The sequence below is a fragment of the Zootoca vivipara genome, chromosome 15 (genome assembly GCF_963506605.1).
Source record: "Zootoca vivipara chromosome 15, rZooViv1.1, whole genome shotgun sequence".
In the NCBI taxonomy this organism is placed as follows: domain Eukaryota; kingdom Metazoa; phylum Chordata; class Lepidosauria; order Squamata; family Lacertidae; genus Zootoca; species Zootoca vivipara.
The window spans coordinates 2783465-2798099 of NC_083290.1; the positions used below are offsets into that span (position 1 = coordinate 2783465).

The 14635-nt window shown below is 49.2% G+C and overlaps 1 protein-coding gene across 4 annotated transcripts in view; it reads right to left on the reverse strand.

The window, feature by feature from the left end:
• The window catches only part of NCOR1 (nuclear receptor corepressor 1), a 101437-nt gene that overhangs the window by 42327 nt on the left and 44475 nt on the right, over positions 1 to 14635 (reverse strand). For all 4 annotated transcript variants that reach the window (XM_060283060.1, XM_060283061.1, XM_060283059.1 and 1 more), the window contains exons 16-20: positions 10445 to 10572; positions 8900 to 9117; positions 5307 to 5369; positions 1207 to 1346; positions 77 to 203 (exon numbers count right to left, since the gene is read on the reverse strand). In XM_060283060.1, coding sequence (XP_060139043.1) covers positions 77 to 203; positions 1207 to 1346; positions 5307 to 5369; positions 8900 to 9117; positions 10445 to 10572 — 676 coding nt within the window. The remainder of the gene's footprint in view (positions 1 to 76; positions 204 to 1206; positions 1347 to 5306; positions 5370 to 8899; positions 9118 to 10444; positions 10573 to 14635) is intronic.

Here is a 14635-nt window from a genome sequence, read left to right on the forward strand (position 1 = left end):
CCCATCATCCCATTCCCCTCGTTTCCCGATCGAAAGGGAAGCGAAAGCTGCAAATGCAGCTGGGATTTAGAGTCACCTTCACTGTCTTCTGGGTTCTCTTCCTCGTTGGATGCTTCGATGTCCTCGTCCTCCTGCGCGGAGACTGTCGATGCCACGCTTTCAGACTGTGAGACTTCGCGCTCCTCGCGGGGCCTTCGAGAAGACTAAAAAAGGCGGAAAAATAAGGGGAGGGTGGTTACTCAAATATATATATATATATGGGTGCAGACAGACAGACAGACACACGCTCATTGGTTAGGCTAGAGATTTTCCCCAGCTCTATGGTTTTAACCCCTTAACCCAGCACCAAACCCAGAACACTCTCCTGACTACATCACAAGGGCTTCTTCACACGTCACGTTTTGGGGGGAGTGTACAGCCAAGATCTTAGGGTTTTGTTCTTTAAAAAAAAAGTGTACCACTAAAATATAAAGGGTTCTATCCAACCAAGGGCTATTGAATTTTAATTGTGCTAAGTTAGTTGCGCTCATTTATTTCACGTACAGTGCAAGGCAGCTTCCTATGTTTGAACCAACTTTATCACGAGGACTAGAACAACTACTTTGCTTTTAGAGGGGAGGGTCCGTGGCTCTCCGTCAGAGGCCCTGCTCTGCGTGAAGAAGGTTCCAGGATCGATCCCTGGCACCTCCTAGAGAGGGGGTTGGGAGACACCCTCCCTGTGTGAAACTGGAGAACTGCTGCCAGTCAGTGTGGACAATACTGAGCCAGAGGGACCGATGGCTCTGACTCGAGATGAGGAAGGCCCTCTCTTGGAGCCTGGCTCTGGTTTCCCAAACCAGACGGAAAACGTCCCTGCTATTGCCTGCACACTCCTTGCCCCCCGCCCCAGCGCTTGAACCAAGGCTGACCAGTATCTGAAGGGCTGCCACCAGACCCGATGGCCTCAGACTGCAAGGAGGGAGATTCTGACTAAACACCAGGAAGAATTTTCTGAGGGTAAGAGTTGTTCAGCGGCAAAACAGGCTCCCTCGGAAGGTGGCGGACTCTCTTCCGGTGGAGGTTTTCAAGCAGAGGTTGGGTGTCACGAGATTCTCTAGCTGTGATTCCTGCATTGCAGGGGGTTGGACTAGATGGCCCTTGGGGTCCCTTCCAACTTTACAGTTCTGCGATTCTGTGACTCTCCCCCCCACTCCTTCTCCTGCTCACTTTCTGCTTGTACTGCTGAAGGAGGCTGTCGAGGTTGTGTCTCCTCTTGTAGTTGAAGTAGAAGTTTTTGCACTGGGCCTCGCTCTTCGTTCCCACCATCTTGGCAATGGCTGCCCAGTTGCGCCCATGTTCCACTAACCCTGTCGGAAACAGAAAAGAGAGACAGTTGTTGGTTTTTTTTTGATAAAAAGGAATCATCACTGCAAAAATCTCTGGCTTTCAAAACTGCGTTGGAGGGGTGGGGTTAAGCACTGAGGTTGGTCAAAGAGAAGAATGTGATTTATTTACAAGACACCTCTGGGCTTTTTTCCCCTCAGGGTATATACAAAGGTTTATTTGCTTCAAAAAACAGCAACACAACTCAGGATGCAGGCCTACAAACCTGCAGCCTTTCAGATTTTCATTTAATTAAAATAGTCATAGGTTGCCATTCCTGAAAGCAGGTATCAGAGCGATTTGCTATGGTACACAGGGGTGGCCAACTCCCAAGGGACTGTGATCTACTTACAGAGTTAAAAACTGGCAGTGATCTACCCCTTGGGGGGGGGGGTTCAAGTGAAAGTTGTTGAGCTTTTTTGGGAAAGGAAAGCCCTGTTTTTTGGGTTCAGGGTGAAGTTGTTGAGCTTTTTAGGGAGGAAGAAGACCCGTTTTGGGGGGGGGTTCAGGGCAAAAATGTTGAGATTTTTTTTGGCAACCCAAAGTTCTTGAGCTTCTTTGGGGGGAGCCAGTGATCTGCCAGTGATCTACCACAGACATCCAGTGATCTACCAGTAGATCACGATCTACCTGTTGGACATGCATGGTATAAAAGTATGATGAGTTTAGTGTGAGCTGGAGGGAAAAAAAGAAAAAAACAACAACACATGTTGTCAAAGGTTTGGAGGACCCTGAAAAATTCTACGCTGTTTGGCGGGATTTTATCTTGCACACTACAAATTAAGACGCACAGGACTCCCCTCTCCACAGAGGGAGTGGCGCTCAAACCCACAACCCTGAGATTCTGAGAGACTCTACCGACTGAGCTATCTTTCAGCATGGAGCACCTGTGCTCAGAGACCGGCGCCGATTGCCAAGCTGCTTCCAGGCCAAGTTCAAGGTGTTACTCTTAGTCTATTAAATCTTTAACAACTTGGGACCAGTTGACCTACCAGATCGCCTGACCCCACACAGCTGCTCTGATCTGCAGAGCTGGCTCTCTTACAAGCATCGCATGATACCCTTTCCACATTTGAAGGAATTCTACCTTTTGGCGTGGCGGCACCTACAGTCTGGAACCCCTTGCCTATTGATGTCAGGCAGCTGTGCTCTTTTCGGCGCCTGCTAAAAACATTTATGTTTAGGCAAGCCCACCAATGTGTGCAGAATGCTCATGTGTGTTTTAATCTGTTTTTAGCTTGTTTTACCTTCTGAATGTTTTATAGAGCTGTTTTTTTTTATCACCTTTAACCGATCATTTTATCGTTTTCTCCTCTCTGCAAACTGCTTTGAGCATTTTATTTTTAACAAAGCAGCTTAAAACCAAGTGGCGTGTGAAGGCAAGCCCTCTTTAGGGAAGCTTTTAATGTTTAATAGATTATTGTATTTTAATATTTTGTTGGAAGGCGCCCAGAGTGGCTGGGCGGGCTATAAATAATAATAATAATAATAATAATAATAATAATAATAATAATTAAAAATAAATAAATGACCCCACGGGAAGCTCTGAATGCAGATTAATTATCCCGCTGAGAAATCAGGGCGCAGGAATGAATCCCCAGCGGGTCGCACGACTCCCATACTCCTCCCAAGAAGACAAGAGCGTTGGACAAACCAACCAAGGAGGATACCTGAGGCTGGCAATTCTCTCCTCTGAAGATGAGAATTGGCCTCCTTTCCCACACAGCGAAACTGACATGCTCAGAGGCGGCTGGGAGGGCAGGGGGGGAGAGGGGGGAAGTGCATGACGCTTTTAAGGTCATTCCATGTCAGCGCCAAGAATAAAAGGGGAAAAAACTCAGCTCTCTTGACCCCGCAGCGCCGGGAGCTTATCTGCTGGATCATGCCGTCTCCCTGGTTGACATAACCTAATTCTCCCTGGGCTGTAAAGCTGCTAAACCTCCCCCCCCTCCCCATACCCCAACCCGTATTAAGCATAGAGAGGCAAAAGAGAGAAGGGGAGGGGGAGAGAGAGATGGTGGGAGCGAAAAAACAGAGCAAAAAGACCTTTCCAGGTGAAAATGGTAGAAAAAGACTCCTCGGGCAGGACCTGATCCTCTTTCTACAGGACCAAAACTTTTTGGGTTATCCTACGGATAACAAAACTGGTGTCTCCGTGCTGATAGGAGTGGAGAGAGAGAGAGAGAGAGAGAATGGGTCCGGGGTGAAACAGCAAGTCAGCATATTCAGGGGGAAAACAAGATGCTTGCATGTTTGCAGAAGGAGAAACAAAACAAAAAAAAGTAAATGAAAAATCTCCAAAGGCAAACCGAAGGGGGCAAACTCCACCCCCTAAAAAAAGCAGTCCAACACGGGGGTGCTCAGTAATCGCTAGGAATCACCTGGAAGATAGGGAAAAGAGGACTGGAGAAGGTGTGGCAGACCAAGGTCCACACCCCCAGGTGGGCAACGTTCCGAGGGCCACATGCCAGGGGTGGGCGTAACCAGAGGAAAAGGTGGGCGGGGCAACGGACGGGACTCTCTTACCGTTCTCCATTCCAGCCATGCAAAAGTTTCCGCGAATGGGCATTGCTAAACACGTCTCACAAGCAAAGAGGCGTGACTGTGGTTCACGGACGCACTGTGGCCAGACGGGAGCACTCAGAGGGGGTGCTGTGGGTTGGGGACAGTCCCAAGGATCAGGTAGAGGGACCTGGAGGACCAAATTCATCCCCCGCCTCTGGGAGTGGGGGGCTTGAGATTCTCCACTCCCCATGTCAGGACCGGAGATATACTGCAACACTTTGTTGCAGTCCCCACTTGTCTAGATACAAATGCACCTGATGTTCCCTGGGGCCCTTTCAGCTGGAGGTGCCAGCAAGCGAACAGCAAGAGCAGGTGTCCTAAATTGTTTTGTGTTTTTAATTATGGACAGACAATGGTGATTTGTATTATTAGTTTCTGTTATATCCCACATTTCCTGCATAAAAGACCTTGGTTCTACCTCTCCCCATTTCCCCCTCACAACATCCCTGTGAGGTAGAGCTTCGGCTGAGAGGCAAGTGGCGGCTGCACCCGGCGAGCTTTACGGCGGAGTGGGGACTCAAATCTAGCCTGATACCCTAACCACTACGCCACACTGCCTCTCTCCAACTCAACCGGCACGTTTTTAACGTTCTCCTTCCCACACAGGACCCAAACCTCTCTCTTCACCCACATATAAATATCTGCCAGGAACTCACCTCTGGTATCTGATTACAAGGGAGTTCCCACTTTATGCAACTCAGAATATCTGCCGAGTTAAGCCTCAAAGGTTTGCAAGAAGCGTTAAGGATGGCAAGGCACCCAAGGCCACCAAGGTGGATCAACACACAGGTTTTCAGCCCAGGTAATGTCAAGAGTGGCCTTTATCGCTGCAAGGCAACCAACTTCATAAAACTGAAATGTTGACACCCGGAACAGCCTAATCTCCTCAGGGTTTTAGAGGACTAACAAAACACCGTGAGTTGGTTTGGGGAAGAAGAGACAGTCCCATTGCAGGTCTGATCCCCGCTAACGGACAGCTGCATATTCCTGCATTGCAGGGGGTTGGACTAGATGATCCCCGGGGTCACTTCCTACTCTATCTTTCTATTCTAGTCTGTTTCATCCGGTTCAGGGAATTATTTGAAAATGACAGACTCTGGAATCTGAAGCCAGAAAATGGCAGAGCACCTGGCTTTGCATGAGAAGGTTCCAGGGATCTACAGGCCCCTCTGCATCTCTAGGTAGGGCTGGGAGTGAGCCCTGAGTCTGAAACCGTGGAGAGATGCTGCCTGCCAGTGCTAACAACATTGATCTGAATGGATCAGTGGTCTGATTTTTAAAAAAGGGTTCCTGGCTGTCGTAAAAAAGTTTAACAAAGAATCTCTTCGCATTGTACAAGACACACTCGCCCAATCTTGAAAAAGAAAAGGTGCTTTTACCTTTTTTCGCAACTTCCATCTCTTCTTCCGTCCAGCGGGAGGTCTCCACCGGCTCTGCTGAAGCTGAAACAGAGCAGAGAGAGAGAGAGAGGCGGGAGAGCCCGTCAGATGGCGAAAGGGCCAAGACTTGCGGTTTCAGCGTAATCTATTAATCTGTTTACATTAAGGCCTGCTGAGGCCATTCGGGAACCATGCCCAGTGACAGCAGGAGAGAGTCGGTTCCTATTACATCAAAAAGCAAGGGGCAGAGAGAAAGAGAGGGAGGGAGGAAGAGGAAGAGAGATCCCTTGCGATTGCCAGGGAAGGGTAGAATGAGAGAGAGAGAGAGAACTCCCCTGCGAGTGCAATTGAAGGGGAGAAAGGGAGGACATGAGATCCCCTGTGAGTGCAAAGGGAGCCGCACTGGAGGGGTGCCAGGGTGTGAGAGGAGGTTTTCTCCTTAAGCATCACTTTATCAAAGAGCCCACACGAAACATTTTGAGTTTGTGAGGCTGAAAATCCATACGAGACTGGCTGCTGGAACAGGCCCAGCCTTGGGTTCTCGCAAGGGCCAAATGGCCCTAAGAATCTAGATAGACTGAGGAAAGGGTTCAGCAAAATTTGGATTGGGACAGATTAGGAGTGGGTTGAGGGAGTCCTGTATTACTTTGTATTGATAGATAAAAAATGGTCTGAATTCGGAATGTATTAAGGAACTGGCTGATGCCTCTGGAGATACCGATTCCAAGGAAAGGGGGACAGATTTTGTTTTGTGGGTGGGAATAATAGGGGGTAAAAGATTTTGATAGATAAATTGGAATATTTTGGGGTAAAGGGTAGAGATTAGTAGTCAAATAATAGTAATGTGAAGTGTGAAGGGTTATTAGCAATAAAGAAGTCACAACCTAGAAAAAAGAATGTGATTTTAAAATTGGGAACTGCAAGAGTTAGTGTAATATTTAGAACTCAAGAAGGGGGAATGAGGAAGTCCAAAATGTTTAGATTTGAAGTAATAGAGTTGAATTTTTTTCATTTTCATTTTTATCTTTGTCTTTTTTTTCTTTTTCTATTTTATTGTTATTGATATGTGAAGAATTTGGGGGGGAATAAGATTTGTTGAAATTGCCCAATATTTTTCCTTTTTTGTATTTTTCCATGTTTCTTCTTCTTTTTCTTCTGTCTATAAAATCCAATAAAAATTATTTTTTTAAAAAAAGAATCTAGATAGACTGCCACTGGACCTGGAAGTTCCATAAGAACGTAAGAAAAGTCCTGTTGGATCAGGACTCCTACAGTGGAGGGAAGAACATACGGGCTGGTAGCCCCTGATATCCATGAATTTGTCTTAATTCTCTTTGAAAGCCATCCAAGTTGGTAGCCATCACTGCCTCCTGTGGGAGGGAGTTCCATAGATTAACTCTGTGCTGCATGAAGACGGGCTTTCTTCCCGAATCTTCCAGCATTCAGCTTCATCAAATGGCACCCATTTTGGGTCACTGTTTTTTTACACACACACACGCACACACACACACACACACACACACACACAAGCTTACGACAATCGGAGGCTTTTTGCATAGGAAAGGGCATCTGCGATGCATTTCCCCTCCAGTTTACATATATTTATAAACCAGCACCTTTCCTATATAGCTAAGATGGCAATATATTTATAATGGACTTGCTTTTCAATACTGACGGTTATCTGGATTCTTCTTGTCTCTTTACAGACAAATAAATGGGCGACCTCCTGAGCGCAGAATGACAGGGCGTCATCCTTTTCTTTGAAGGAAATAACTGCGGAGAGCTTTTATTCGCTATGGGGGGGCCACAGACCGGAGTCAACAGTCCCGAGGCCATTGTAAAGAGGGAAGTATTCACTGAATTTCTTTAATGCATCAAGGCCACCGACGCCACGTCTCCACAGACGGAGTGACCTCGTTCGCTTGTTTTATTGGCCTGCTGCTCTTAAAATTAGGACAAGACAGACAAGGCAGACCCTCACACATAAGACAAAACTTTCAGAGCACATCTGCATGGAAAGCATTTACACAGTGAAGGAAGCAAAGCGGGGAGAGGCATTTTAAAATAATTTTTGTCTGTTGCTGTCTGAAGGTCTGGGTTTAGGGAGGTGAATTATCTTCTCAGTTTTCATTTTGTGCTTATTTATTGCCTTTATATTCTACCTTTCCCTCCCCAAGGAGCTCAAGGTGGCGTACAAAGTTCTCCACCACCAACACCCATATTATTCCCCCAACAACCCTCTGAGGTAGGGAAGGCTGAGAAAGGCAGCTTCGTGGCTGAGTGAGGATGTGAATCCTGGTGCCCCAGGTCCTAGTTCGGCACTCTAACCGCTGTACCATTAATCATTTCTGGATTATCGGGGAGGTACTATGTAGCTTAGTGGTTCAGAGCACTTGCTTTGCATGAAGAATGTCCCAGGCTCAATCCCCACCACCTCCAGGTAAAAAAGAGAGGATGAGATGCTTCCCTGTGTGAGACTGTGGAGCGCTGCTGCCAGCCAGAGCAGGCCGTGCTGCGCTAGATGAGCAAAGAGTCTGACCTGGCAGAAAGCAGTCTCCTCTTGCAGGGAACCAGGCAGAGGGCCTTCTCGGTAGTGGCACCCGCCCTGTGGAACGCCCTCCCAGCAGATGTCAAGGCAATAAGTAACTATTTTACTTTTAGAAGACAACTGAAGGCGGCCCTGTTTAGGGAAGTTTTTAATGTTTGATGCTGTACTGTTTTTTATATTCGGTTGGAAGCCGCCCAGAGTGGCGGGGTATAAATAATAAATTATTATTATTATATATTATTATCCTCTGTTGCCAAGGGAGGCACCATAAGGAGCCGCCCAGAGTGGCTGGGGCAACCCAGTCAGATGGACAGCAGGGTACAAATAATAAAATTGTTGTTGTTGTTGTTATTGTTGCTGTTGTTTAGTTCAATGCCGTTTCAGTCCCCAATAGCAGCCCCAGGTAAGGCTGTGGGAGAGACTCCCTGCCCCAAACCCTGAACTGTTCCTGCTAGAAGGACAAATTCTTGGCTCAGTATTTACACCAATTTCTTATTCCTATTCTTAAAATGTGTTGCTTGCTTTATCTTGCCTAAGGTCACCCACCCACCAACAAAACCCACACAGATGCATTAAAACCAAGTGGGGAAAATAACACTAAAAACATCCCCCCCCACACACACTTCTAAAAGGCCGCTCACCCTGTTCTGAACAAAGGGCTGGTTTAAACAGAGGAAGCTGCCTCTTACAGAGCCAGACTGCTCAGTGTTGTCTGGCACCGGCCGGCAGCAGCTGGCCAGTCCTGCCGCGGATCGAAACCGGGAATTTCCACCTGCAAAGCAGGGGTCTCTGCTGCTTCCGCAACGAGTGGGAAATTTTAATTTCCTTTCATTCTGCGCTTGGAAGGGAGAACAGGTCCTTGGCTTAGGCATTTGGGGGCATTTTGTTAGCTGGATCCAATACCGGTGAAAACACCGTGCCCTCTGCTGCGCTTGACGGCAGCTGGCTAGCATAGCAGGTACAGGGCAGACCACATGGCACTTGCAGCTCACCATAGGGATGGCCCTGCCCTGCCCTACAACTGTTTTGCGGGGTGTCTACTCACAAGGTTCTGGCGGCGGAGGCAGTGGCGCCGGAGGCTCCTCAGTGGTGGCAGCCGCCGCGGCATTAGCCGCCGCAGCCTCGTTCGTCATCGACCTGGTGATCCGGCCCTTCCGCCGGCCCTGGCTGTTGGCCGTCTTCCGGCCTCGCGGGGCCACCTGCTCCCTTTCCTCAGGCTCTTCGGGAACAACTTCAACCTTGTCCTTCTCTTTGATATTCTCCCTGAGGGGGGGGAAAGAAAAGGGGACGAGAGGAATGACATCCGGAGCCACGAAGCGTCTGCATGGAAGAAGCGGGTCCCTTCTCCCCCCCCAAAGTGAGAGGTGCCAAAGGGGCTGCCATTTTACAGGGGGGGGGAAATCAATTTATTGTTTTATTTCATACAATTTATATACAGCTGGACTGTAAAAACAACACCAACACCCTCCTCAAAGGGGTTATTGTTAATAATTATTATTTAATTTCCACGATGACTAACTGGTGCCTGTTTCTAACTATTTAAAGGTCTTTCTTGGTATAGTTTTATGTTTGTACTGCTGCAGACGACATATATACCAATGACACAGTGGTATACAAATCCTTTTATAAATGTGTTTTTCATAAAACAGATCAATGAGTCATTTATCGCCTTTTAGCTACATCTCAAGGCAAGTTACAAAGAGACCACAGAAAAAGCTGAAGAGTTTTAAGCGCAGTAGAGGGGGGGGGGACACACACACACAAACACAACCAAGGTTCAATTATGCATCTTGATTGCATAACTAAAGGAGAGCTGGTGCTCTTGCACAACAAGCCAGTTTCCTGCCATTCTGTTTGCACTACCCTTGACCTTGACCATGCCTTGACCTTGCCGTCTCGCCTCCTGGTAAGCGGAAGCAACGTGGCCGGCCAGAGGTCAGGGAAGCGGCCCTGCCCCAGCGCCTGCTGCTCCTTGGGCTCTAAGCAACCAGCATGCGCAACAGTCGGGAACTGCAGTAAATTTAATGGGTGCGAATAGTCGTTAGAGGTGGCGGACATCAGCTGCAAGCAGAGATGCGCACAACCTTGTGGCCCCTGACTCCTGTCCGCTAGGCAGCAGCTAAAGCACAGGAACATAAGGAGAGCCTTGCGGGGTCAGGACAACAGCGCGTCTAGTCCAGTATCCTGATCTCACAGCCAGCACCCAGATGCCGGTGGGAAACCCACAAGCAGGATCTGAGCACGAGAGGACTCTCCCCTGCTGTGGTTTCCAGCAGCTGGTATTCAGAGCCGAGCCATCCGGGCTAGTGGCCGTGTCCTCCTCCCGTGAATTTGCCTAATTCTGTTTCTGAGCCATCGAAGTGGGTGGCCAACACTGCTTCTTGTGGCAGAGAGTTCCACAGGCGGATGGGGTGGGAAACATGTGCCGCCACTGCCCCCCCAGATGTTGTTCACCTCCAACTCCTGCATGGCTGACAGGCAGGGGTCTGGCAGGAGTTGTGGTTTGACATTGCCAGGCAGGCGCCTAAACTGGCTTCCCTCCGCCGCCGCCACTTGGTGCAGAGCTACGGCTTCTCGCGACACGACTCACTTGGATTCTTCCTTTTCGTCCTTTTCCACTTCATCTCTTTTCTCTTCCTCTTTTTTCTCAGTTTTCTCGGCCTTCTCCTCCTCTATTTTCTCCTCGACTTTTTCTTCTTGAGAAGGACGTGGGATTTGCTGAAATGGAAGGAATCGGAATTACACAACAGGGCTACAGCCAGCAGCAGCGGTGGGATCGGGTCTGGGAGATCGCAAGCGCCCGAGCTAAAATCTCGGGGACGGGAATCCTCCCCTGGTGCCCCCACCCCACCCCACCAATCAGAGATGCAACCGCATGTTCACTTACACCAGGCATTTGAGAAAGAAAGAGAGAATGAATGAGAATTGGGGCCATCCCGTGAAATACTCCCACATGAGGAAACCTCACAAATACTGCCACAACAAGAGGGTAGAATCACTCATAGAAATCTTAAGATTCCCACATGAAGTGACATTCACAGCCTGGATAGGGGGGAAAAGCAACCACCTTCCAAATTTACAAAGGGTTATTTTGCCTATTGTTACTTCTGGGGCAGAGCTTTCCAAACATTTCCTGTTGGTGACACACTTTTTAGACATGCATCAATTCGCGACACAGTAATTCAGTTTCACTAGCAAACCGGAGGTTAAACTAACCCTTTTCCAGCCCCGGGAGGAGTGTGGGGGAGCATTCACACGACACACCTGCACACAGCAGTCAACACACTCATCTGTTACGACACACAGTTAGGAAAGCTCTGCTCTAGGGGATCTGGAAAGTGGCTAGTTACATGCAGAGCCGGGGATTGAGCTAAATGACATTTTGGCTTCTGGGTTCCCTAAATAAAGAAAAGTATGAACGGTAAGGAGGGAAAAGAGGAGAGCCAATGGCACCCTCCCGATACATGTTCCTGCCCCTCTGCCTGCCTTCTAGCAGAACAGACTCATACTATAGGCCTAATCTGGCTTCAAAAAGATGTTGTTTGTCTGCAATGAATTTGGGGGCAGCGTTGCCAGGGAGGGCTAGGAATGTGCCGCTGCCAGTCAGTGCAGACAGTACTGGGCCAGATGGACCAGTGGCCCAACCTGGCATAAGGCAGCTTCCGATCCTCTTCATCCAACTGCTCCACTTAGAGGGCTTGGGATCTGTGGGGAGAATGCTCAGCCCCCGCGCGAAACTAAGCGAAAACCCCAGGATGCGTTGGTGGGAGCGAAGCTAGGACAGAGTGAACCTTGGCCCAGTCACTGCCTCTCAGCCTAACCTACCTCACAGGGTTGTTGTGGGGATTAATGGAGGGAAAGGTGGGATATAAATGCAATAAATAAATGCAACAGATAAATTTCAGGTGGGCCGGCACAGAGAACGCCTCTAGACCCACGGGTTTGGCATTGCCGCAGAGAAGATGCCCGACTTAAATGTATTCCGTCACCCTATCAGGCATAGGCAAACTCTGCCCTCCAGATGTTTCGGGACTACAACTCCCATCATCCCTGACCACTGGTCCTGTTAGCTAGGGATAATGGGAGTGGTAATCCCAAAACATCTGGAGGGCTGAGTTTGCCTATGCCCGCCCTCTATGATACCACGTTAGGCAGATCCCAGGGAATCTTTGATTTCTCTCTCCCTGACTCCGAAATATTCATACATACATTCCCACACATACTGCAAGGAGATCAAACCTATCCATTCTGAAGGAAATCAGCCCTGAGTGCTCACTGGAAGGACAGATCGTGAAGCTGAGGCTCCAATACTTTGGCCACCTCATGAGAAGAGGAGACTCCCTGGAAAAGACCCTGATGTTGGGAAAGATGGAGGGCACAAGGAGAAGGGGACGACAGAGGACGAGATGGTTGGACAGTATTCTCGAAGCCACGAACATGACTCTGGCCAAACTGCGGGAGGCAGTGGAAGACAGGAGTGCCTGGTGTGCTCTGGTCCAGGGGATCACGAAGAGTTGGACACAACTAAACGACTATACAACAACAATAATAACAACATCCCATACACACAGCACAACCTTTTAAAAATCCCCCCATCAGTTTCCTGTATGACGCGGCCAGCTGTTATTCAAAAAAGGCCAACATGACCCTAAGCCCAGCACCTGGCCACAGAGCGCAGATCCAGCCCCGTCTTCCCCCTGCCCCCAACCCAGCGCTGTCAAACTCCCATCAAAGATGGTCAAATACCATCAAATACAGTCAATGGTCAGAATGATGCAAGTTGCATTCCAAAGTATCTGGAGGGCAAGAGGTTGAGAGGAAGGCTGCTCTAGCCATTTCCTTCTCTGTGGCCTCTCTCTCCCTCTCTCTGCCCCCACTCTAGGTATCAACTCTACCACTTTGGCCCAGGGGCAAGGAAACGGTGGTCTCGTGCATGCTGCTGAACTACAACTCCCATCACCCCTGACTGTTGGTAAACGCTGCCTAGGGATTGATGGGAGTCCAGCCACATTTGCAGGAGGGCCACAGCCTCCCCAGCCCCTGGACAAGAGGCAGGGGCTCCAACCAGGGAGACTTCCAAGCCCACCTCCCTGGCTCGGCGCCTGAGTCCATCTCAAGGCTGGTCATCCCTTCTTGGCCTATCCTACCTCGCTGGGTTGTTGTGAGGGGCAAAGCAGGAGGGGAGAAACGAAGCACCCTCAGTTTACACACTACGCTGGCTTCCTTTGAGGACAGGGTATAAGAAATGATGGCCTCAGATCAATCACTGGCATTTATATAACTTTTCCCTTGGGGGGGGGCAGGGGAGAGGGCGAGAGAAGTACTCTTCATTGCAACTTAGGCCTTTCCCTTCGTATGCACTCACCGAGAGAACAGCCTCAGTCGCTGGAAGTCAGCTGTTCCGATTCTAGAACACCCAAGGAATATTTAGAGGGAGCAGTGGCTCGAGTGTGCGCAGGGCAGAAACCGGATCGCGTTTCTGGTGCGCAAGAAGACCCCGGAAAACGTCCTGGCCTGCGTGGTCTATTCAGAAGAGTCTGGAGGGTTTGCCAACATAAATAGACACACAGTGGCCCCAGATGTGCCAGGGAACACACATGCGAGGAGGAGGAGGAGGAGGGGGGGGTTGTTTACTAAATTTAAGAGAGAAGCAAACTCTAGCAAAAAGCATCTCGCTTTGCAGGCCCGGGACAGGGCAGCTGGAGGAATGAGACACAGCGTTCCTTCCTCCTGCCGAAGGGAGGTTTGGCGCTGCTGCCTGGAGCTTCCAAATCAACAAAGCAGGTGGTTAAAACAGGGCCCCATCAGCCGCAATGAGGGGCGATTTTTGGAGCGCTAAGGGCAGGTTGAGCTGGAGGGGAGCAAGGAAGGCGGACCAAACCCATGGGGTTAAATAGGACTAGGGCCTGGGAGAGACCAGGGTTCGAATCTCCACTCAGCCACAAAACTCACCGGGTGGTTCTGGGCCAGTCACGCTGCCTCTCTCAGCCTAACCTACCTCGCAGGGTCGGTGTGGGGATTAAATGGGGAGGGGGGGGAACCATGAACGCCACCTTGAGCTCCTGGGAGAAAAAGGTGGGATAGAAACGCAATACGTAAATATTCTGGCAGACCTGCTGGGGAGAGGAAGGGTGTGTGTAAAGAAGCACAGTAGATCAGGCCCTCCTTTGTGGGTGCTGGGGGGGAGGGGGGCAAGGTTTTGCACCTCCAACCAGGCACCAAAATGCCTAGGAGGCTAGCCCCAACTTGGAAAAGGGGAGTTAAGAGCCAGAAATAAGAAAAAGACTGCCTATTAACTGATTGTTTCTAATGGATCGTTTTTAAAAAAATGTGCTTTGAATATATTTTTAAAATTGCACATGCAGGCTACTTAATAATTCCCCCCCCCCCCAAAAAAAACCAACTTTCCTTGAGCAAGAGATATCTTTATTACAGTTAAGGCGGAGGCAGGGGGAGAAAAGCCCCAAAGTTATTTTTAGAGTGAAAATGAGATTACCTTTGAAATGCTTTAAAACTCAAAAGTGACACTCTTAAAAGAACATGCACACAGTAGACCCCACAAGCCTTGCTTATGGCTACGACTCCAAAGCATTTACGGCATTAACTGGTTATCCCAAGTGTTACTTTAACAAGGTTTTAAAAAACGGGGGGGGGGGTGTCCTTTGCCACCCTCCCACCTGGCATCAAGTCACGGCAGCCCCAGATGTAAAGGGTTAACACTTACAAAGTCACGGGGGGGGGAGGTCCCTTCTCTCTCCCCCACCCTGCACAGCAACACACA